Here is a 25,866-nt window from a genome sequence, read left to right on the forward strand (position 1 = left end):
GGAAAGGGAGGCACACTGAGTATGGTGTCTTCTTGCTTCCACAGAAGAATATTTCCTAAGGCAAAAGTCTAGAATCTGCTGGCTGGAGGAAGGGGATAAAAACACTAGATTTTTCCATAGAGCTATCATTTCCAGACTTCGCCAAAACAAAATGATACACCTTATTGATGATAATGATCAGGTGGTAGACTCTAAGCAAGGTATTCAAGCTCTTGCGGTGACCTACTATGAAACTCTTTTTCGTGACCAAGGGACTTTCTCCCCAGTTTCAGTCTCAGAAATTGCAGAGCTTGTTCCTCAGAGGTGTTCCATCTCTGCTCGTCAGCTCCTCAATGCCCCCTTCACGGCTTCTGAGGTTAAGAATGCAGTCTTCTCCATCCCCAGAAACAAAGCTCCAGGGCCTCATGGATACAATGTTGAATTCTTCACAGCCCACTGGGAAACAGTAGGCCTCGCAGTCACTGACGCAGTCTTAGAATTTTTCAGTTCTGGTAAGCTGCTAAAGAAATGGAATTCGAACATCCTTACTCTGATTTCCAAGACTCCCAATGCCCAGAGAATAGCGGAATTCAGACCCATAGCCTACTGCAATACCCTTTACAAGATAGTGTCAAAGATCCTCACAAATAGGCTTAAAAGTGTGCTTCCAGATTTGATCTCTAACTACCAATCAGCTTTCATCCCGGGTAGGCTACTTGTGGAAAATTTCCTGCTTGCTACCGAGTTGGTGCAAGGGTACAACCAGAAAAACATCTCATCAAGAGGAATGATGAAAGTAGATCTCAAGAAAGCCTTCGATTCAGTTCAGTGGGATTACGTGATAAATATGCCCAAGGCAATGGAGTTTCCTGATCATTTTGTATCCTTGATTCATCAATGTATCTCCACTGCTAATTACTCTCTATGCATAAACGGAGAGCTGTGCAGATATTTCAGAGGGTCTAAGGGTCTGAGGCAAGGGGATTCTATCTCTCCTTATCTCTTTGTTTTAGCCAGGAAGGGTTTCTCACAACTGTTAATGAAAATGTACAAAAATAATCAAATTGGAGCCCATCCTCAAGCCACTAATCCCCAGGTATCCCATCTCGCTTTTGCAGACGACATCATGGTTTTCTTTGATGGAAAAGCAAATTCGCTATCCCAAATAGATCTGGTTCTGCAAGAGTTCTTTGAAGTTTCAAACCTAGCTATAAATAAGAGCAAAATCGACCTATTTCTGGTGGGTGTGAGCCATCTTGAAACTTCTCAGATGATGTCTAGAGGCTTGGTCTACCGCTTATGCACAGATAACTTCAAATCGCGGAATATCGCCCTTTGCTGGAAAACCTATCAAAACGCTTTGCCACATGGTCAGCTCGTGCCTTGTCCTATGCTGGAAGACTGCAACTTATTTCCTCTGTGATATATGGTTCTATCAACTTTTGGATGTCTACATTTCTACTGCTGAAAGGTTGCATAAAAAAAATTGAAAGTCTATGCAAAAATTTCTTATGGAGTGGTGATGTAAGCAAGAAAGGGTCAACAAAAGTCGCATGGAGTATTATTTGTCTACCTAAAGAGGATGGAGGTCTGGGACTCAGAAACCTGGTCCAATGGAACCAAACCCTCTGCCTAAAGCTAATTTGGCGCTTGTTCGGTGCAGAGGACTCACTATGGGCTAAGTGGTTGTAGAATACAAAAATTAAGGATGGTTTTTTCTGGGCTATTGATGCAAAAAAGCAAACCTCTTGGACCTGGAAAACTCTGCTAAACCTCAGACACATAGCTGGAAAGTTTTTAAAGGTGAGATTGGGTAACGGGCAGCAGATCAGCTTCTGGTACGATCAGTGGACACCCTTTGGTTCACTAATTGAGTACTTTGGACACTCGGGACCAGCTCAAACTGGCATACCCATCCACGGAATAGTGGCACAAGCATGTTCTTCTTCCGAATGGCACTTAAGACCAGCTAGATCTAACCAGGCATAGGACCTTCACGTTTACCTTACAACACTGCAATCCCCAGCTCTCTCAAATGCTTCGGATGAGTACTACTGGTTAAGCGGCAATGAGGAGCACCTCAAGTTCTCCACAAAAAAGACTTGGGATATCTTACGGCCAAGACAAGCTCCCTCTTCGTGGGCCGCTCATGTTTGGTTTAAATGTGGAATACCTAGACATGCTTTCATAATGTGGCTTATGCATCTAAACAGGCTTCCCACAAGAGCTAGATTGGCAAGTTGGGGCTTTCAAATTGAATCAAACTGCTGCCTTTGTGGATCCCATCTGGAAACTAGAGATCATATGCTTCTCCGGTGTGAAGTCAGTGAGACGCTTTGGACTGAAGTGACAATACGGCTAGGATACAGACCTTTCTCTTTTCATACTTGGGAAGCTTTTACAGCCTGGCTGGATCTAAAAGACAGCAGAGTGTCTAGATGTCTGTGCAGACTAGCAGCTCAAGCCACCCTCTACACTATCTGGAAGGAACAGAACAACAAATACCACAACAACATTGCTACTGAGGTCCAAATTATGTTCAAGGGTTTGGATAGACAAATTCGAGACGCCATTTTGGCGAAGAAGAAGCGAAAGAACTTTCACGATCTTTTGATGATCTGGCTTAAATACAACTAGGTTAGTCTGTTCTTTATATTCTCCTAAACTTCTTCCTTGTTTTTACTTTTTTGGCAAGGGATGAGTTTCTACTGTATCTTGTATTTTGTAATTTCAGAAACTTATGTTTCAATGAAAATTCACATATTTATAATATATATATATATATATATATATATATATATATAATATGAGAAGGTTTTCTCCTAACTTTGCATAACACGACGACATTTGGCAACGTATATTTTCGACACTTGTCCTCACTTATCAATTATTAAATTTTTTTTAATTTCTTTTCTTCAAAAATAAATACATTCTTTTTTATATTCACTAAATTTATATGATATTTCTGTACTACAAAAAATATATTGACATTTATGCAATGTCCTTTTAGTGATTATATATAGATATCATTAATCAATATTTTATATAATTACCATAACATTATAATTTCGCAGAGGTATCATTTATCAATATTTTATATGATTACCATAACATTATAATTTAGCAAATAAGAAAGAATTAAATATTAATATTATAATTTTGGACAAAATAATTTTCCGATAATTAAAGATTTAAATATTAATATCATTATCATGGAAAAATATAATGTGATCGTTATTAAATTCTTTAGTAATTTCAAGCTATAAAAATATTATACTATTATAATAATTATTTGTTGACAAAAAAAATTATAATAATCGTTTCACAGTTTTTGTGTCAAAAGATCAAATCAATTTATTCTAAAATAATTTCAAGATATAAAACAATATGATATTTTATTTTTCTTTAATAGTAATCATTAAAACAATTTATTCCATATTAATTCTTTAAAATGTAACTCCCATGATGTTTGAAAAATTTTAAAAACAAATCTTTCATCATATGAATACACTTTAATTTATTAATTGCAATACAAATTTGTGTTTTACAAAAAAGAAAAAAAAAAAAAAAAAAAAAAAAGACAGACAAAAGCTATGGTATATTTCATCTTTGAAATGTAACCATAAGTCCCATGATGTTTGATAAAAAGAAAACTGAAAAACCTCTCATACTACTACAAATTTATCTATAATTAGCTAAACAAAGTTTTCACCAAACATTATATTCTACCTCTCACATAATTTTCTAAATTTTGTAATATTTAACTTTTTCCTTTATGTGACATTTGTAGGTTTTGAAATAAATAAGTTGAGTCTAAATTTTGGAGCATATCTAGAAGTGAACATGTGAAATGTGGTTATACATTAGAAAGTGTTAGATGAAGAAGGTCTTAGGCACATAACACATTCTCACTTGTATTGTTGTTTCGAATGCCTATTTTGTATATCAATATTGTAATTTGTTATTCTTTTGATCCATTTGATAAATTTTTAATATAAAAATTTTAGTTTTAGATCATAATTCATAAACCCTAATAGATTTTATATCTTAGTCACAATATTTATGCTACTTATTACCCATGCTATATTTTATACAAGTGTGTTTGTATGTATTACCCATGAAAATAAGTTCAAACAAATATTAACTGTTTCGAATATTATTACTTTAAATTTGTTCCTTAACGTTACAACTGTTTTTGTATGTATTTATTAACTTTCTTTCCGATAACCATTTCTGTAGTCCTTTATTTTATTTATAGGTTATGACTTTTGATGATGAGAAAGGTTTTGCGATGGTTTAGGGTTTAGGGTCAAGGAAGATTTGGACGTCTAGGTGATATATATCTCATGATATGGGTTCTCAAAGCCACGTGATTCTTCCAAATTCAGTTTATATTTTCTTACACAATTAAGTCTTAATTATTTTCTTAAAATATAATTTAACATCTAATTTCTTTTCACAACATTATTGTTTGGGTTATACTATGTATGAACTTATATTCTCTTCTCATATGTTCCATTATTTTTTCTAGCCATATTTGATTGTTGATGATGTGATGATAGTGCTTACCCGCAAGAAGAGCAAGACAATGGGATTTGACCATGTGTGAAAATTTCATCAATACGCATTTAACAAGACTCACCTCTACCACGTGATTATCAAGTCGAAAGATCCAAAGATCACCCTAAGCTAATCCCTATTTCATTCTAGAGAGAGACGGAGGGAAAGAGAGAGAGAAAAGATGTCTTGGTAAAGTAGAAAGATTTGAGTTATCTTTTCTTCCATCCATAACATGATTTTAGAAATAAAAACACAGAAGACAAAAAAAAGATTATCTGGTGAATAATTATTTTATGTTCTCTTAGGTTATGCAGTTAACACTAAAAAGGTAACTCGATAATACGATTGTATTTTTTTACTCTTTTTTTGTTGGTCATTTTGAGTATAATACAACATATATACAGTAGAACCTCTATAAATTAATACTCTTTAAATTAATACTCGCTATAAATTAATAAATTCTTCCGGTCCCGAGTTGGGCCGGTGTAAAAAATAACACATTTCGATAAAATAATAAGATAATAATTTTTTTGGAAATCCTATGTAAAAATATGGTCCCATCAATATCATAAATTAATAATCATATATACTGATATATATATATATATATAAGAAAATCTAATGAATATGACTCTATTGTTGTTTGCCTATTCTTGAATTTGCATTTTTGTTGGAGCTCATCTCTCATTTTTCATTGTTGCATTCTCAAATCGCATCCATAAATTGTGAAGAGTCATAGATGCGATAATTGCTTCTTTAGTAATTGGTTTTAAAGGTACCGCAATATCTTATGCGACTTCATCATGACCATGAAGGATAGTCGTAACAATTTTTTCTAAACTCTAAACTTCTAACTTTTCTTATTTTTACCTAGAGAATCAATTATACAACTAACATTCATCCTATTAAGATAACCAAAATTATAAATTAAGAAAATTCTTTAAAAATGTGAATAATAACAAAATTATTTTATTTTGTAATAGAAATTTTTCAAAATGAAAATAAGAAAATCTCTTCATAAATTAATATTTTATTAATTTATCGATAAATTAATAATTATTAATTTATCGATAAATTAAAACCTCTATAAATTAATAAAATTTCATGGTCCCGACCTTATTAATTTATAGAGGTTTTACTGTATATATATATATATTAACAGAAAAGTATAACACAAAAATGCAATTTTTATTTGCTATAATAATATATCAATATCTATTAACAACATTTTCTTACTCAATTCTAGACTAAAATTCTGTTTGCATTTAGTATGTTCAATAGATATAAAGTACATGATAAAAGTATAGAAATATCTAACAGAGAATCTCTTTTAAATGCAATTAATCAAAAAACAGAAAGAAATCTACTTCTAGAACACAAATGCATTTGAAGTCATTTGTATAATTCATTAAGATTAGAATATTTTATTGCTAAAACATTCAATTTATAATAATAAGACTTTTAAGCATGTGTGAAGCATGCTACCTTTAGTTATCTAATTAATAAAATTACTTACACAGAGAATGAAAGAAAAGCATGAGTTTCGGTTCAAGATGAGGTTATTCGAGAAATTTAAGCTATTGTCTCGTCCTTCTTGGAGGTATCTGGTTTTAGAAGATATTAATGTTTTATAGATTATGTTAAAAGCTGACAAACTAACACATAATGTCAATGCTCAGCCACATTTAATTTTATATGTAATCAATGTTCTTTTCCCTACGTAAAAAATGTTTGTACATCTTGATTGTGCATCAAAATATGAAGAGCTCTATATATTATGGGATACAGACTAAATATTTTAAAGTAACCTTTCATATTAACAAAAAATTTCAGTTTAATGCTTAACTAATTAATAGTCATTCATTTTAAGTGACTGAGAATACTTATTTATAAACAAAACAAATAACAAACATAAGATAATTTATCGAAACACAAAATTTTAAATTTTAAATATTTTAATAAATCTAAAAGACTAAAATATGTTAAAACTATTATAAAGTTATCTCGCGCATCGCGCGAACCTACTTCTAGTATATATATATACTAGATTATGACCTGCGGTACACCGCGGATAAGTTTGTTTAAATTTTTTGTTTGTTAATATACTATTTTAATATTAATTTTGCTAACATACTCTTTTGTTAATTTTACTGATTTAATTTTACTGACATCAGTTTGATTCGACATATTTTATATTGGTGTTGTTAAAACATTAAAATGAGGATTTAACCCATATTGAAATGTCATATTCCTGATAGTTTATTTTTTAGTATTATTAATTTAATCTTGTAATGTCATATAACCCGTCATGTAATATAACTCGTTTGTGTAATTTTGAAAATTTAATATGTTTAAATATTTATAATTTTAAACTTTTTATTAAATTTAGATATATTAATTATAAATTATAAACTTCTTAAAATTATATAATTTACTATATACAGTAAATTTACTATATATATGCATGTTGAACACACACTTTTATATTAATTGAATAATATATGTTTGTTTTAAAAAATTCAAATCACTATATATGCAAGAAAAATACACTTTTTTATTAACTTTATGTATTATATGATGATTCACTACATTTAAATTTTAAAATCAAAAAGAGATGATAGGAGAATAATTTTTTTTTAATCTGAAATAAATCTTCTAAATATCTATATTAATTATAGAACATTATATATATGAATATTTAAAATATTTTTATTGTGTTTGGTTATAAGGATAGTAGAGAAAGTTAACTAACTTTGTTTGGTAAGCATTAAATAGCATTTAATGTAAAAGTTTTCCAAAAAACATTTTTAAACAAAATCTGCTGCAAAAATACTATTATAGATATTTTAAACAAAATCGGAATTTGTTTTGATATTAATTAGAGGACTACGATTTTGATGTGTTTAGGTTCTTCAGATACATAGAGAGATTTGACTGTGGAACTTTTTCTCGTGGTAGCTTACAAAGCAAAACAAAACAAAACAAAAAAAGATGACGAGCGTTGGCAATAATCAGCTTATCTCCATTCAACCTAATGAACTCAAATTTCTCGGTAAGATTTTCTCATGCATGATCTCAGACCTCAGCTGCTAAATTCAAGAAGAAATCTATACCAAGTTTGTGAATATGTAAAAAAAAAAAAAAAAAAAAAAAAAAAAAAGAGAGAGAAAAAAGGGTTCTATAGATCTCTTTAATTTTGCCATCTTTTATTTTCTTCTCTTAGAGATTGCGAAATTGTGAAATCATTCATTGCTTTCCTTTGTTTGACACCAACATCAAAGGAAGCTTTGAGGTTCTGACTTTTAGATTACGTAAAATGTTGAGGGTTGATTCTCATGGTTATTATTAAGAATATATTCTTTGTCTTGATTTTGTTCTATGACATTGTTACAGTGGAACTCGAGTATGAAAGCTACTGTGATCTTAAAGTTGCCAATAAAACTGAGCACCATGTTGCTTTCAAGGTATATATAATTCTCCTGACCACCAACCAACCTTCACATGCTTTATGTATGATCAAGTTATTTCCTGTGGGTACGATGACATCTTCCTTTTCTTCACCGAAACAGGTCAAAACAACAGCTCCAAGGAAGTACGGTGTAAGACCCAAACGTGGTGTCATTCAGCCATGGGACTCTTGCATCATTAGAGGTACAATGATTCTTCATTACTCTCTCTTCTCTTCATTTATTGGCAGTTTAAAAACTTGAACATGGAGATTATTAACATCTTCTTCAAAATATTAGTTACTCAACAAAAGCAACTAGAGTATCCTCCAGACATGCAGTGTGAAGACAAATTTCTCCTGCAAAGTACCATCGTACCTCCACATACTGATGTGGATGAACTTCCACAAGACACAGTAAGAACTAAGAAATCCCTTTTTGATTCAGCATTTTTGGTAAACAAATTAACATTAAATGGTGCCATCTTTTTGTCTAGTTCACCAAGGGCGGTGGAAAGATTTTAACAGAGTCTAAGCTCAAAGTCTCTTATATCTCCCCATCTACAACTCAAAGATCCTCTGAATCCGGAGAAACAAATGGTGATCGACAGGACTCCGAAACCATCTCTGTGAGTAACAACTACACCCACCCCACCTATATAATTGAATCTGTGGTAATGACTTACTGAAATTCTGTTTATACAGCTGCAAACAACCTCTGCTTCACCTCAGTCTGCAATGAGTGAGATGCCGCCAATGCTCATTCATCCTGCTATGTCTCCTCTCGACATCTCACTCCCATCTGCAAACCGTGAGGGTACTAAAGAAGATGGGTTGTGTGTGATTTGTGTGGATGCATCATCTGAAGCAGTGTGTGTGCCGTGTGGACATGTTGCTGGATGCGTTTCTTGCTTGAAAGAGATTAAGAACATGAAAATGGGTTGTCCTGTTTGCCGTGCCAACATTGATCAGGTCATTAAGCTATAATACCGTGTTTGCAGTGCCGGCTCAAGGTTTATAGGAGCCCCTAGGTCATTTTTTTTTTTTTTGAATAAAAGACTAAATTTTTATTTTTGAACCTCTGTTATATGTTAAAAAAAATATGGATTTCATTTGGATAATATATTAACACTTGACAAGATTATAAAAATTTATTTTCGTTATACTGTTGGAATAGTTAAGATAATTATGGAATATGAAGAGTCTTTGGTTATTTACTCATAAAAATAAATTCTTAAAATATTTTTTGATAGACTATTTTTATTTTACAAATTTTGTTTTGCTCTCGTTTATCTTACATTATTTTTTGTGCCCCTTTATCTTACATTTTTTTTGTGCCCTTTCATTTTACAATCTTCGTAAAAAAAAAATTTATGCATCTATTAAATTTGTGAACCCGGGACTGTTGGAGTAGTAAAGATAATTATGGAAGATGAAGAGTCTTTTTGGTTATTTACTCATAAAAATAAATCCTTAAAATATTTTTTGATAGACTATTTTTGTTTTACAAATATTATTTTGTCCTCTTTTATCTCACATTTTTTTTGTCCATTTACCTTACATTTTTTTTGGGCCCTTTTATCTTACAATTTTTTTTATGACCTGGGGCGGTCGTACTGTTTGTTCCCCTAGTTAAGCCGGCACTGCGTGTTTGAATAAAAAAAGGACCATCATATTATATATCTCCTCTATGACAAGTTTATATATGCATCTTTTTGTGTGAAAAGTTTGATCAGAGTTAAATTTCTTTTAAGCTTTTTACAAGTTTGTTATTTATTTGTTTTACGAAAAGTTACGAGCTGTTTTTTTCTTAGTTCAAATTTAGCGAAATAGAAAAAAATCTTATTTTAGAACCATTCGTACATAAGTGTTGATTGTATTTAGAACAGTCTATAAAACCAGGTCTCGAACATGGATTTAGGTCAAAAAAACAAAAAAAAAAGGTATAGAGATAGGACCACTACACTTATATTTGATAATACTATATAACTAGATAGTTATCCGTGTTGTACAATACGGGGAAATATTTGCATAAACTTTATTGTAATTTGTTAGTTATAAAATAATAGTAAAAGTTTTATTTGATTTACTCTATACGTTTTATAATCTTTTACATTCAATTTATTTAGTTTTATACTCTGTTTTTAACCCGGTACATGATACAATTTTCAAATCCGTAAATTATCTAAATTTGGTAAAATTCATAAAATAAAACAAAACTCGTATTGAAGCGGTCATGTTTAGAAATCACGATTTGACTTTTTGATTTTTTTCTTGGTGTATATATTATATTAAATAAAATCTAACATTTTTAATTTCTTAGATTTTAATAAGATGTCAGTGACAGTGCAAAAATAATAATTAATTAATTAGATACAATATATTTTATTTTAAAATATAAGCAATGTTGTATCTTTTATTTTAAATATAATTTTCATTATTAAACGATTTAGGGATGCAAATATTTAATCTTAGTTTATAAATAAAATTAAGTTTTATAATTACTAGGTTTTGAACCCACGCTACGCGTGGATTTATTTTATATAAAATTACATATAACTGATGAGAGTTATGAAAATATTATCTTGTATAAAACTTTAAGTTACTACTAAGACAAAACTTTTATTTCAGATACACAATTTTTAAAAAATATAAAAATCAGTTGTGCTAAAAAATTAATTTGATCAAAAGAATCATGTATTTAATTGGACGTCTAGGCGAGACGGATGGACATTCGAACTGGTGACCTTGCATATAGTAAACTATTTTTTTGACTACCAGACAAACAAAACATTTTCAGAATCATGAATTACTCTCGTTTTCTCATATTTAATTGACTGCCACCATCTATGTCTTTTGTTTTTCACACTGTTTTCTTACTCTACATATTCTTTCTCGTCATTTTTATTGTTAATATTTCATGATAATTGTTATCATTACTTTTACCGTCCGGTTCTTCGTTATACTCTTCTTCTTCCTCTTTCTCGTTAGCTTCCTCACATTCTTCCACTGAATAATCATTTAAAACCATTTCTTTTTTTAGACTACCACATAATTTGTTAACCCATCAAACTTCAAAACCAAAATCATTGCCTCTTTTCTCATAAAATTCCATGGATCAGTATAGTCACCACATGCACTCAGTTATTGATCCTTTCACCCGTATACTTACTCGGTTTATTGAAACTTTTCGAACCAAAATCTTTAATACTACAATTGTAAATTAATTGCAGAGAAATTAATATGAACACATGTATAGCTAATAAAAATGTGTTGGTTGTCAATCATTTTTCTTTAAACCTCAAAAGTTAACTCAAACAACATCAAATCAAGGTCTTGTAACGTGATCCTTCTTTCTCGGACCCAAAAATAAAAATTTTACTAAAACAATATCAAATCACCTATCAAGTCATACAAAAAACATGTTTTACAGCTCATAAGAGATGTAAAACCCGAAAAGAGATAAATAAGTTGTTTTCAAGATATTAAAAATCAATAATATAATATTTAATAATACTTAAATTTTTTTTTAATAGAGTTTTAATATTATGGTATTTTAAAATTTAGATGTAGTTTAAATAAGTTATTTTCAAGATATTCTAACCGATGTGGGATGTTGTGCACAGTTATTTATAAAAAGTTTAATATAGAAATTTTACATAATTTCAAAAATGTTAAATATTAAGATGTATGATTTCGATTGGTCATTTTAAAAAATCTGAATATAGAAAATTCTAAGATTTTAAAAAAAGTTCATTAGTGAGATGTCGAATCCCTATTGGTTGTTTAAAATCCTAGGTGGACAGCTTTAAGAGCTTATAGCTTGTACTTTTATTTAGTATAGAATAGGTTTTGAGTTCGCGTGGGTTTTTTAAAAATATTTTTAGATAAAATTATATATAATTAATGATAGTTATGAACTATTATATTCTGGTAATTTAAGGGGGTGTTATTGGATTGTGGTTTTTAAAGGAGTTTGATGTATTTAAGAATCAGGTGTTATTCAATTGGGTATTTTTAAAAATCCATTAAAATCTAGTGTTATTCAATATCTACTGGATTTTGTGTGATTTTGGATTTCAACATACTTTGCTTCTAAAATATGAACAAACACAATACCACACTTTTCTCAATCATTTCATTTTCTTCTCCTCTCTTCAGATGGATCTCTAGCCTTTGACATATTATTGTTTGATTTTTTTTCTCAATCCTTTTATATAATCACACTTATTCATCAGATATGTATTATTTTTGAGAATTTTTTTTTGTGTTCTTTAACTTTTTTTATAATCACACTCAAAGGGTTCATGATCTATAACTTTTTTTTTTGGTTTATGATATAATCACACTTTTTTTTTCTGGGTTCAATCTCTGTTTCTTCCTCCTCAAACCCTTTGTATATAATCACACTTATTCATCAGATCTGTGTTTTTTTGTATTCTTTAATTTTTTTTTTCTGGGTTCATGACATCTGGGTTCTTTAATTACACCAAAAATCTGGATTGAAAACAAATACAGTTTAATTCAAGTTTTCTATGACATGTGTAAAAGTCTGGGTGTTATTAATTTAATATAATTTTGGTATATAACACAGTTTATGGATATATATATATTTTTTTCTAACAATAACTTTTTAAAAAATCCATAACAATCACCAAAAATACATTATCAATGACTTTCAAATCCACCTTATATGCATTATAAAGTCCACACAAATGCATTAGACTTTTAAATCCACTAATGTCCTGGGTTAATTAAAATCTATTAAAATCCTCAATCCAATAACACCCCCTAAGTTATTATGAAGACAATAATTTTATTTTAAATACACAATTAAAAAATATAAAAATCAATTGTGATCAAAAAAATCACGAACCAGTTTTGGTTTCTCATATTCAATGGAACACCACCGCTTATGTCTTTGTGTTTTTTTCATTTACTCTTTATATTCTTTCTCGTCATCTTCATTTTTCAATTTTGTATGGTAGTCAATTTTGGTTTCTCATATTCAATGGAACACCACCACTTATGCCTTCGTGTTTTTTTCAATTACTCTTTATATTCTTTCTCGTCATCTTCATTTTCACTTTTGTATGGTAGTTGTCATCGTTACTTTCACCATCTACTTATTCGTTATACTCTTATTCTTCTTTTTTCTTGTTCGATTTTCCACTTTCTTCTACTGGATAATCGTTGAGAACAATTTTGTTTTAAATTAACAGATAACTTTTGTCCGCTTCTTTGTTATACTTTTATTCTTCCTTGTCCTCATCTGCTTCCTCATTTTCTATCACTGAATAATCATTCAAAACATTTTTGTTTGAAGTACTACACAACTTACTTTTTGTTGGAAATTTTATTATTGTCTAAAATAAAGAACCAGAAATCAATTGTATATGTAATCTAAATTGTTGAAAATTTTCTTATTGTTAAAATATTAAAATGTTTAAATTCTCTAAAATAAAAAACCCAATTAAACCGAATAAAACTTTTAAATTTGGATGCATGATTAATCAAGCTTCCTGTTCATTTTTAAATTTTGTAAAAGCTATGACCATTGTAAATTCTGAACATTGTCCGATTTAAGCAACCTGCCTAAAGACACATACGAAACGGAACAGGCAATTTCGTTTTGACAAACGCTGGTTAGGGAAAGATGGTTTAGCAGGGGCAGTTGAGTCAGGATGGAATCGCACAAAAAATTTCCGGATTCCGGGCTTTGTGGACAAGATAAAAAATTGCAGGAATTCGATTTCTTGGTGGAGAAAGAATAATATTTATTCTGGCCCAAGGCTCATTTCTTCCTTGAAGGCGGCTTTACAGGAGGCGAAAATGGATGATCTGATTTCTCAGGAGGAAATTCGCGGTATAGAGAGGAAATTAAAGGAGGCGTATCGGGATGAGGAATTATACTGGCAACAAAAGAGTAGGAAGTTTTGGTTACGGGTTGGGGACAAGAACACAAAATTTTTCCAAGCCTCCACTCGACAGCGTCGGGTAATAAATAGGATCATTGGATTGTTTGATGCAGATAATGTATGGAATGAATCGGTTACAGGTATGGAGAATATTGCTACAAATTATTTTGAGGACCTCTTCAGGAATTCAAATACCCGCGGTGTTTCGGAGATGTTACAGGAGGTTACCCCTTTAATTTCGGATGTTATGAACAGAGAGCCTATTCGGGATATTTCTGAAGCGGAAGTTCGGAAAGCCCTGTTTGCTATGCATCCGGAGAAAACACCAGGACCTGACGGAATGACGGCTTTGTTTTTTCAACGTTTTTGGTCCTCCTTGAAAGGAGATTTGGTGGCGCTGGTCAGAGAGTTTTTCCGATTAGGTAGTTTTGATCCACGCTTGAATGAGACAAATATTTGTCTTATTCCTAAAGTTGATCGGCCGCAGCGGATGACGGAGTTTAGACCGATAAGTCTTTGTAATGTGAGCTATAAAATTATTTCCAAGGTTCTGTGCTTTCGGCTAAAACGTTTCCTCCCTGGCCTGGTTTCTGAAACTCAATCGGCTTTTGTTTCGGGCCGTTTAATTACGGATAATATTTTGGTGGCGCAGGAAATGTTCCATGGGTTAAATACTAATCATAGGTGTAGGTCGGAGTATCTGGCCTTTAAAACGGATATGAGTAAGGCTTATGATCGTGTGGAATGGGGTTTCTTAGAGGCGGTTATGATTAAGCTAGGATTTGATAGGAAATGGATTTCCTGGATCATGTGATGTGTTTCCTTGGTGTCATATCAAGTTCTTCTCAATGGTCAACCCCGGAGTTTTATTAAACCACAGAGAGGTCTACGTCAGGGGGACCCGTTATCACCGTATTTGTTTATTCTTTGCACAGAGGTTCTGATAGCGAATATTAAAAAGGCTGAACGGGAAAAGAAAGTAACGGGTATCACAATCGCTCGCAATAGTCCTACCATTTCGCATTTGCTGTTTGCGGATGATAGTCTGTTTTTCTGTAAAGCAGAGGTGGCTGAATGTCAGACGGTCATGGAAATTATCAGAAATTATGGCAAAGCCTCAGGGCAAGAGGTTAATTTAGAAAAATCTTCTATAATGTTTGGCAAGAAGGTTACTTCTGCGATAAGGGATCAGTTAAAATCAGTTATTGGTATTTCTAAAGAGGGAGGTATGGGTTCTTATTTGGACATCCCTGAAAACCTCCAAGGATCAAAAATGAAGGTTTTTGGATATGTCAAGGATCGGTTGGATGATCGCGTCAATGGTTGGAATGCAAAGCTTTTATCGAAGGGTGGTAAGGAGATTATGATTAAATCAGTGGCATTGGCACTTCCTACTCATGTAATGTCCTGTTACAAACTGCCGCAAGAGTTGACATCCAAGTTAACGAGTGCTATCTCCACTTTTTGGTGGAAATCCAATGATAGGGCTCGTGGTCTACATTGGGTGGCCTGGGATAATTTATGTAAGGATAAGTGTGAAGGGGGTCTAGGTTTCAGAGCCCTGGAACAATTTAATGATGCTATGTTAGCGAAACAGTATTGGCGGTTAATTCAACATCCGACGTCCTTAATGGCACGGGTGTTGAAAGGCCGATACTTTAGAAATAAACACCCTCTTATGGCAAAAAAAACCATATAACCCTTGCTTGGAGGAGTATTTTTTCATCTAAGGTATTGGTGGAACATGGAGCGCGGTGGGCGGTAGGCTCGGGTTGTTCTATTTCGGTTTGGAGAGACCCATGGATACCGGATACCCGTCCACGCGCAGCAAATGGTCAGGGACGACTCTGGTTACCGAGTTGGATGGTGAACCACTTAATTAATCCTGTTACGAAGGATTGGCATTTGCCTACTCTGGAGGAGTTTCTGGATCCGGGGGATATATTGATTATTCGGAGTATGGCGGTCAGTAAGGTCCAGCAATCGGATCGATTAGTTTGGCACTTTACCAAGTCAGGGAGGTATACTGTTAAATCAGGTTATCGGTTAGCCAGAGAATTAATGACGGAAGTCGAATATGGGCCGTCATGTATGGCCCTTAGGGCCCAGTCGTGGAAACTTGATGTTCCACCGAAGGTCCAACATTTTATCTGGCAGATTGCTTCGGGTACTCTTCCAGTGTTAGAACGACTTGCGTATAGGGGTGTCCGGTGTGATACTCTTTGCAAACGGTGTGAATCTGCATCAGAGACGATCAATCATGCTCTATTCGAGTGCCCCCGCTTGCGCGACGTTTGGGGGTTGTCACCGGTTCTGTTAAGCCCAGATAGTTTTCCTTATGCTTCAATCTATGCAAATTTAGATTTTATTTTCTGGCGTGCAGCTTCTCAGTCGGGGGTTCCCGATGTAGCTTTCCGCCTCTCCTGGATACTTTGGTCACTATGGAAGGACAGGAATAAAAAAGTTTTACAGGGGTTAGAGGCAGAGCCATTGGAGATTTTACTTTAGGCAAATAATGATAAATCATTGTGGGAAGAAGTCAAATCTTACTCAGACAATTATTTACATACTACGCCTCTGTTGGAGGACAGGGGGCGTTTCCTCGTTGGCAGATTGATGGTTCTTGGAAAGGTTCAGATCCTTTGCAAGGTCTGGGGTGGTGGTGTTGTAGTGATGAAGATTCGACGCTTCTCCTGGGAGCACGGAGTCAGAGGCGCAGTCCCACATCCTTACATGAAGAGTTACAAGCTTTGATTTGGGCTATGGAATCACTATTGGCAGCTGGAGTTGCCTGCCAGAGCTTCGAGACAGATTGTGCAGAATTGGTGGCGATGGTGTAGACTCCTGACGATTGGCCAGCTTTTTCGAACCTGTTGGAGGAGTTTTTGCGTTTAGATCATGCTTCCCTTCCTTCTCTCTGACCAGAATCCCTCGAGAGCTCAACATACGGGCAGATTGTCTTGCTCGTTCTTCAAGATCTTTATTTTCTGAAATTTCTTTTGTAAACTCTTTTCCTCCGGTTTGGGCAACCAATCTTGGAGTTTTATTTTAATTTAATTAATGTTTGGTTGAAAAAAAAAAAGCTATGAACTTTTAAAAGTTTCAATATTTATAATATTTTAAACTTTTTAAAAATTTAAATATTATAATATTTAGAAACTTTTTAAATGTTTTTATTTGCTCAAATAAAACATCAAATTAAACCGAATAAAACTATTAAAATTAGACGCTTGATAAATAAAGATTTCCTGTTCATTCGCTGTTGGAAGCATATTAGTCTTATTTATAATGGTTATGAACCATTGTCTAAAAATTTTCTAGCCGATGTGGGACATTATATATATGTCTTTTATTTTTATAGATTTAAATTTGTCCATTTTCTAAAAAAAATTAATAATATAGAAACTACATTATTTTCAAAAATGTTAATAAATGAGATGTCTAATCCCTATTGGTTGTTTTAAATATTATGTGGACACCTTAAGTAAAAATGTTAATTAGTGAGATGGCTAACTCATATTGGCTGTTTAAAATCATATGTGGACAGCTTAAGAAGCTTATAGCTCCTATTTTTATTAGTATAGACTAGGTCTTGAATCCACGCTATGAGTGGGTTTATTTGATATATTTTGGTAAAAGTTATATACGATTGACGACAGTTATAAAATATTATCTTATAGAAAATTTAAATTTGTATTAAGGCAAAACTTTTATTTCAGATACACAATTAGAAAAAATGTATATATAAATCAGTTGTGTTAAAAAATCAAATTTAATCAAAAGAATCATGAATTTAACTGGACGTCCATGCAAGACGGATTGAACATTCAAACTGGTGACCTTGCATATCCTAAACCATTTCTTGGACCATCAGACAAACGAAAATTTTAGAATCATGAATTAATCTTGTTTCTCATATTTAATTGACCGTCACCATCTATGTCTTCGTGTTTTATTCACTGTTTACTTACTATTCATATCCTTTCTCGTCATTTTCATTGTCAATTTTTCATGATAATTATCATCATTACTTTTATTCTGGTTCTTCGTTATACTCTTCTTCTTCCTCTTCCTCATCAGCTTCCTCACATTCTTCCACTGAATAATCATTTAAAACCATTTTTTAGAATACCAAAAAACTTGTTAACCCATCAAACTCCAAGACAAAAATCATTGCCTATTTTCTCATAAAATTTTATGGATCATCAGTCATCACATGCACTCAATTATTGATACTTTCACCTATATAATTATTCGGTTTTAGATCCACATGCATTCAAACTTCTTGAACCAAAATCTTTTACTACAAAATTGCAAATTACTTGCAGAGAAAGTAATATGAATACATATATAGCTAATAAAATTGTGTTTGTCGCCGATCCTTTTTCTTTAAACCTCAAAAATTAACTCAAAGAACATCAAATCAAGGTCTTGCAACGTCAATCCTTCTTCCTTAGATCCAAAAATTAAAACAAATTACTGAAACAATATCAAATCACCTATAAAGTCATACACAAAAACATGTTTTACAGTTCATAAGAGATGTAAAGCACAAAAAAGAGATAAATGATAGTTAAACTTTTGATAGAGTTTGAATATTTTTAATATTTTAAACTTTAAAAATGTTAATCAGTGACATGTTGAATCCCGATAGGTTGTTTAAAATCCTATGTGGACGGCTTAAAGAGCTTATAGCTCCAACTTTTATTAGTATAGATAATTATAATATTTTTAAATTTGGATGTCTGATAGATTAAGGTTTCTTCTCATTCGTAGTTGGAAGACTATTAGTCTTTTTTATAATGGTTCACAGCCATTGTCTAAAAAATTTCTAACCGATGTGGAACGTTGTACATACATTTATTTATAATTGTTTTGATATAGAAATTTTACATAATTTCAAAAATGTTAAGTATTGAGATGTCTGATCCCGATTGGTTATTTAAAAAAAATCTGAATATACAAAATTCTGGAAATTTTTTAAAATGTTAATTAGTGACATGTTTAATCCCTATTGGTTGTTTTAAATTCCAAGTGGACTTCTTAAGAAGCTTATAGATCCTACTTTTATTAGTATAGATTCTAAATAGTTTGTTATTGTTTCCTAAGATTTCGGAAGCAATAAATAGAAACTGTTAAACAATTCTATTAAATAATTTTGAAAATATTTTATTATTTTATAAACTAATATAAGCTTTTCTTTTTTTAGTTATTTTTTATAATATATCACATGATAGTAGGTTAAACTTCTAACAACATTGCTTAGATAAGTATATAGAAATTTAGTAGAATAAAATTAGATTGCATTTCATGTTAGACACTAAAATAGAAAAGGGTTAAGGTGTTGTTCGTTTCTTCATTGGGATAAATCATCTAAGTGAAGATGAAAAATGATGTTTGTTTATGCCAAATTAACAGATCAGTTAGATGAATCAGTTGAATGATTTTTTAAAAACTCATACAAAAAAAGTTAAAAAAAAAACTAGTTGAGTCTCATTGGTGCAGTTAGATGGAGCTGATTCAGCCAAAATTGGAAAATTTCAAAAATACCCTGAAGAAAACCAAAGAATTACATCAACCCAAAAATATCTTATTTAGTTATTTCTTCTTCTTCTTCTCCTCTCTCCTTCGACGAAGCTCTCAAGAGCTGAGCTTCAACAAAGCTTCAACAAAGCTTTGTTCTCTCGGAATCTCAGAATCTCTTCATCGTTTCATTGTCTCTCTCGTTCATCTCTCATCGCTTCATCGCTTCATCGTTTTGTTTCTCAATAACAGCTCTGATCTCTCTAACAGCTCCGATCATCTCAGATTTTGGTGTTTGATCGAAATCTGTGTAACATTTGTTGTTTGCTATACTTAATTTTTGATTCTGCATCTGCTTCCTTCGATTTCAGCTGGTGGGTTTGTCCAAATTTGTTTTGTCCTACTAATTTTGGTCACAGGTCTATCACCTGGAACTGAGGAGCAGTCTTTGAAGGCCTTTTACTCTAGCTTCATTCAAGTTCTTTCTCATATTATTCATTATGCAGGTACATTTTGGTTTTTGTTTAAGTTTAACATTAGGCAGCTTTCGAATGTTTAAGTTTCATGCTAACCACTGATACCATTAGATACAAATTGTAGGAAACGTTCAGGTGTAGGATTGAAGATGATGACATGGATTTGGTATTAGAGGAGGAAAACTACATGTATGCTCTTATAGAAGAAATGTATGGAGTGAAGGAAGTTAATATTGACAGACAACTAGTGAGGACAAACAGAGGTGAAGGATGGTGCTGTGTGCATCGGTTTATGTTCGAGTCTAAGGTACAATGCTTTGATATTCTACGCATGAACCAGTCAATATTTAGGAGTTTATGTAAGAGGCTATCAAAACAGTATAAGTTAGAGGGATCTTGCCATATTTTTCTTGAAGAGAGTGTTGCGATGTTTTTAGAGATGGTTGCACAAGATCTAACTGTATGCGTCATAGCTGAGCGATATCAACATTCACTCGATACAGTGAAGAGGAAGTTGGATGAGGTTTTAAGTGCTCTATTAAAACTTGCAGCAAATATAGTGAAACCTAAAAGGGATGATTTGACAAGTGTTAGTCCTTTTCTAGTGAATGATAGCCAGTATATGCCTTATTTTAGAGACTGCATTGGTGCCCTTGATGGTACTCATGTGCCAGTTCGTCCTCCATCAGGGAATGTGGAGCCATTTAGAGGTCGAAAAGCAGAAGGAACAATGAATTTGCTTGCAATATGCAATTTCAGTATGAGATTTACTTATGCTTATGTTGGAGTTCCCGGGAGAGCACATGACACAAAAGTGCTAACATATTGTGCTACACAAGAAGCTTCTTTGCCTCATCCTCTGCCTGGAAAATACTATTTAGTTGACTCAGGGTATCCAACTAGAAGTGGTTACCTAGGCTGTAACGCCCCCGAACCGTCCTATGACCACGCAGGGCACGGACAGCCACGGAACGCCACTATGGGAACTGCGCCGAGGTGGTCCAGTCGAGGGACGGAAGCTGCAGACTTTCCGACCGGTCCTCCCTAGCACAATTCCACCCGCAACCGAGACTACTTAGGCTTTGCAACCCTCGCGGCCTGGTGCGTTGTGTTGGCCCGGACAATGCTGGAACCAAACGAAACCACACAACTTAAATAAAACAACTTCAACTTTTAATTACTTAACGGAAATACGTTCACAAAACATTAACATCGTCTTTGGTACCAGGCCTAGAGCCAAAACATGATAATTTAATTTTACAACAAAAAGACAACATCTTGCAAAGGCAACGCAACTCTACACCGGCTGGCCTAACGTCTTGTGCGCCCCGCTAAGGCTTTTCCCACTAAGGTTACCTGCAACACAAAAAATATGGAGTCTTGAGTGCTACATCACTCAGTGAGTTCGGGAACCTAACAAGAACCAAAACCCAACCCCAAACCCCGCAAGCATCACACAACATGCAAGCTAAACAAACATCAACTACACTACATGCAACACTCAAATGCTACATGCAAACAAAAATGCAAGAAAAACAAGCAAGATAATATGCAAGTTAGTCAAGCAAACTCCAAGTATACTATCAAAGTATACGCATGCGGAAGCTAACAACTCTTCTTCATCTCCAAGTCCAAGGGACCTGATATGCTCAAATTAATCCATAGAGCTACTCTCTCAAACAAGAGATCAATGCAGTACTTAGGGGTCGAATCCACAGAGACTCAAGATCAAACACAATAGATTGTAAAGTTTTGTAAATTACGCTAAACAAGTTAAATTGAATTAAAATAAAGCAATGCAAATATTAAAATAAAAGTGATGTGAATTCAGAAAATCAAAAGAGCTAAGCCTAGGGAATTTCTCAGGAAATTATGAAATATTAAACCAGATAAATTAATTAAGGTTCAAGCAATAAAAATCAGATCTAGAACTCTAAACTTTTGGTAAATTAAATCAGTTCTCACTGCAAATAATATCTAAATTTAAAACCAGAAAATCCAAATCTCTTTGTAAAATTCCAAGTAATAAATCAGCTTTAAAAACAGGTTTAGATAAGTTCGCAGAATTATTAATTCAAATCTCTTTGTAATAAACAATTCTGCTCATCAATGGTTTAATCAGGAAAACAATTATATTCTCATATCAATTTATTTCCCTAAGATAACAATTCTAGGTGATCAATCAAGAACTATTGTGAAGAACAACCAAAGATGAAGATCATAAAAGATTAAGAACCCTAAAAATCTCAGATCTAATAAATCATAAAAACCCTATGAAAAACCCTAAACCTAACAAGCAAATTACTCAGACATGATCAAAGAAGAACAAATCATAATTCTGAATAACATGAATAGATATTAAAAGTAAAAGAAGGGAGTTCAAGAAATCTTCTCTCTACAAAGCAGATCAGATCTCTCCCAAAAAGCTCTCAATATCTCTCTCTCAAAAACTGCTAGAAAATAACTTGAAGGTTTGGAAAACCTAAAAACACTATTTATATGTCCTAAAACACGTCAGGGACTTATGTTGCAAATATGGAAAACTTTGGGCAATTTTGTAAAACTTCCAAATTTGAAGACTTGTCTCGATTTGCAATGGGTGTCGACCGATGCTCTTCTAGTGTCGATCGATGCCCTTCGTATAATCAGACTTCAAATTGATTCTTCGAGATTTATGCTCCAAAACAATCCAAATTGCTCCATTTCGCTCCTTTCATGCTAAAAACCTATAAAGACTCAAAAACAATCTAGAAACAAATGAAAAGACACTAAAAGACTCCTTATATCATGGTTAAAAACCACAAAAACCATGATATATCAACTCCCCCAGACTTAGCCTTTGCTTGCCCTCAAGCAAAACATAAACTTAGACCTGTGAAAGAGGTTTGAAAACTGGGAACTCACTCAACTGCATAATGATTCTTATTTGCACTCTTCATTTACCTGACTCAAGAACTTACTACTTATACTTAACCATGATAAGCATCAACATTCCTTACTCAAATCCCACAATCCTTTGGAATCTCTGAAATCTCCATTGTCATCTCATTAGTCAATATTAAAGCACAAATAAGGTGAATTCTTACCTTGGGTGTATTGATCAGTGGCATGTGGACTCTCTTCAGGCCAAGACATTCTTCTTACATCTCCTTTCCTCTCCCTTTTCTCACTTCCATTTTTTTTCTTTTCTCTCTTTTCTTATTTTTTTTTTCTTCTAATCAAAGGTGTAAGCGAATACCGGGGTCATCGGTAATTTACCTACCCCTCGCTTCCAAGCTTTGTGTGATCATTTGACTTAAGAGTAGAATAATGAGGTCACAGGTAATTTACCTACCTCTCTAAACTGATCAAAATCATTTCATCTTTTTTTTTTTTTTTACTTAAAGCACTGAAGGGAAGAGAGAGGGGAAACATACTTTGAAAAATTGCACTGTCTTATATGGCCCAAAGAAGAAGTCTAGTCCACTGATTTTCAACCCCAAAGTAAGAGATTAAGTCCGGTTAAAATCCTGATAAAAGTTGAGACAACGTTAGATCAATCAGATATCCATTGAATAAGGGCTTTCAGGATTGTTGATAAGGCTCATAGTCTTTCTAAGATTCAGTTTTGAGATCAAGCATAAACAAATAATCATTAGAGTGTTAGCCAAATAAGAGAAATTATTAGTCAAGATCATAATTCCCAAAGACAAAAAGAAAAATTTGAAAAATTTGACTCAAACTTTATGGTTTTGACTGACACAACTGAAACTCAAAAACAGAAAACATAGTTAGTACTAACCTCCCCCAGACTTAAACAACACTGTCCCCAGTGTTATCAAGTAAGAGGAAAGCAAAAATAAAAATAAAATAAATAGAAATCAAAAGCAAAAGAAAAAGAAAAACCTACCAGTGGGTTGCCTCCCACTAAGCGCTTGTTTTCAGTCATTAGCTTGACTGTGTTGGAGCTCATGCATCTGGAGGATCAGAACATGGCATTGAAGTCCTCTTCATCCAAGGTGGTGTATAAGCTTTAGGTGCATGAGGCTTGCCAAGGATGTGAGAAATAGGATCAGTGTGGGATTTAGGGATGGGATTGCTTCTCTTATGCCCTGCAAAATCATCAACAGAAGAAACAAGCGCTCTACGATAATCTCGTGGCTTGGTTAACTGTAAAACAGTTTTTGTAGCTTTGAAGGTCTTATTGATGATAGGAGGAAGTTTAGGAGAAGGAGATGCATACCTTGGCCTTACCTGAGGGCTCTGGAGTGTGGAGTGGTGACTCTTCTGTTTGGGAACAGGTTTCTGACTTGGAGCATCAGTTTTGGAGCTGTTCTATCTCGGTCGTGGAGGGGTGTCGATCGATACCCTCTTGGTGGCATCGATCGACACTGAGCCTGATGCTCGTGTTGCAGAAACTTTTTCAACAGAAAAAGTCTGTCCATCAATAGTAGGAGCCCTCCTCAGTTTATCCATCTCAAAATTCAAACTTAAACCATCCACATTCAGTACTATGTGTCCCTTCTTCACATCAATGATGGCACCAGCTGTAGCCAAGAAAGATCTTCCTAAGATGAGAGGATCTTTAGGCTCTTGATCATACTTCAGCACCACAAAGTCAGTGGGAATCATGAAGTTGCCAACCTTAACTGGAATATCCGCTAAAACACCTTCAGGAGTTCTTCGGGAGCGATCAGCCAAGATAAGAGAAATCTGAGTTGGCTTGAATTCTGTCATCCCAAGTCTCACAGCAACAGAATGTGGCATCAAGTTGATGCTAGAACCAAGGTCACAAAGTGAGTGTGCAAACCTTCCTGTAGAGATAGAGCAATCAAGAACAAAGCTTCCAGGATCTGGTAACTTCTTAGCAGTCTTACATTGAATGATTGCACTCACTTCCTTAGAGACAACCACCTCCTGCTTCTTCTCTTTCTTCCTCTGTACAGGCTGGTTCAACAGAATTGCACTGACATCTTTTGTAAGAAGTGCTCCTTCTTCAGGGCTCAAACCATTGGATACCATTCTCCTCACATACCGCTTAAGAGGTGGTGAAAGCTTTACTGCATCAATTAAAGGCATCTCAATCATTACCTTGTCCATCATTGCTTTGCATCTAGCTTCCTCCATCTCTTGCTTAGACTTTCTTGGCTTGGGAAAAGGAACCTTAGGCTTGTAGACCCTTTCAACTGTTGGAACCTGAGATTTCGCAGCTTCTGGTTCCGTCTGAGAAGAGTGTCGATCGACACCCAGATGGTGTCGATCGATGCCATCATCTGGATCCGACAGATTGGCCGATTTTTCTCCTTGTTCTGCAGAAAACATTTCACCATCATCTTCATCTCTCACTGATATGGCATTGCAAGCATGTCTGGGGTTTGACTCAGTTCTTGCTGGAAGATAATTCTCTTGCCTTTTTACAGACCCAGCAGTCTGTGCAACTTGAACTTCCAGCTTCTTAACATGAACATTTAATGCTTCTATCTTCCCATTCAGCTCAGTGTAGACATTGTCAATCTTTCCATTGAATGTCACTGTCAGATTCTCTTGTCCCTGAAGAATCTGCTCGAGCATGGCTTCCATTCTACTCTCAGAAGAAGTCTGTGGAGGCAGAGACTGATATGATGAGTTCCCATAAGTCCTTGTGAAGTTGCTCCCTTATTGCTGCTTCTGGTAGTCCGGTTTGGGAATGTAGCCTGAAGAGTTCCCACTGTAAGGCCTGTGGCCTTGCTGATTGCCAAATCTCTGACCTTGATTGCCATATACAAAGTTGACATCTGCTTCTTCATTCCCAGTCTCAGGTTGTGGCTCAAATGATTCAACTTCAGCAGCAAAGTGAACTGATTTCTTACCAACCAGGAGATTATGAACTGAATCAAGCTTAGCATTAACAGAAGCTAGCTGGTTTGCATCAAATCCTCCATGCAATCTCTTCCTTTCAGCATCTGCTCTCTTAGTACTATTGCTAGCAGCTAAGTTCTCAATCAAC

General features: G+C 33.7%; 2 protein-coding genes across 2 annotated transcripts; both read left to right on the plus strand.

Moving 5' to 3' along the window:
* The first annotated feature begins 2,169 nt into the window (after positions 1-2,169).
* LOC147930774 (uncharacterized) lies at positions 2,170-2,616 on the plus strand. The gene has a single exon (XM_087477026.1). The coding sequence runs from the start codon at positions 2,170-2,172 to the stop codon at positions 2,614-2,616; it is 447 nt and encodes a 148-aa protein (XP_087333152.1).
* A 4,803-nt stretch (positions 2,617-7,419) lies between these two features.
* LOC104733661 (vesicle-associated protein 2-1-like) lies at positions 7,420-8,971 on the plus strand. Its single transcript, XM_010453225.2, has 6 exons — positions 7,420-7,591; positions 7,933-8,003; positions 8,109-8,190; positions 8,286-8,401; positions 8,482-8,613; positions 8,690-8,971. The coding sequence occupies exons 1-6, from the start codon at positions 7,531-7,533 to the stop codon at positions 8,969-8,971; spliced, it is 744 nt and encodes a 247-aa protein (XP_010451527.1). The 5' UTR covers positions 7,420-7,530.
* The last annotated feature ends 16,895 nt before the right edge of the window (positions 8,972-25,866 follow it).

Source organism: Camelina sativa, chromosome 12 (assembly GCF_030686135.1).
Source record: "Camelina sativa cultivar CO46 ecotype springtype chromosome 12, ASM3068613v1".
Taxonomy (NCBI): Eukaryota; Viridiplantae; Streptophyta; class Magnoliopsida; order Brassicales; family Brassicaceae; genus Camelina; species Camelina sativa.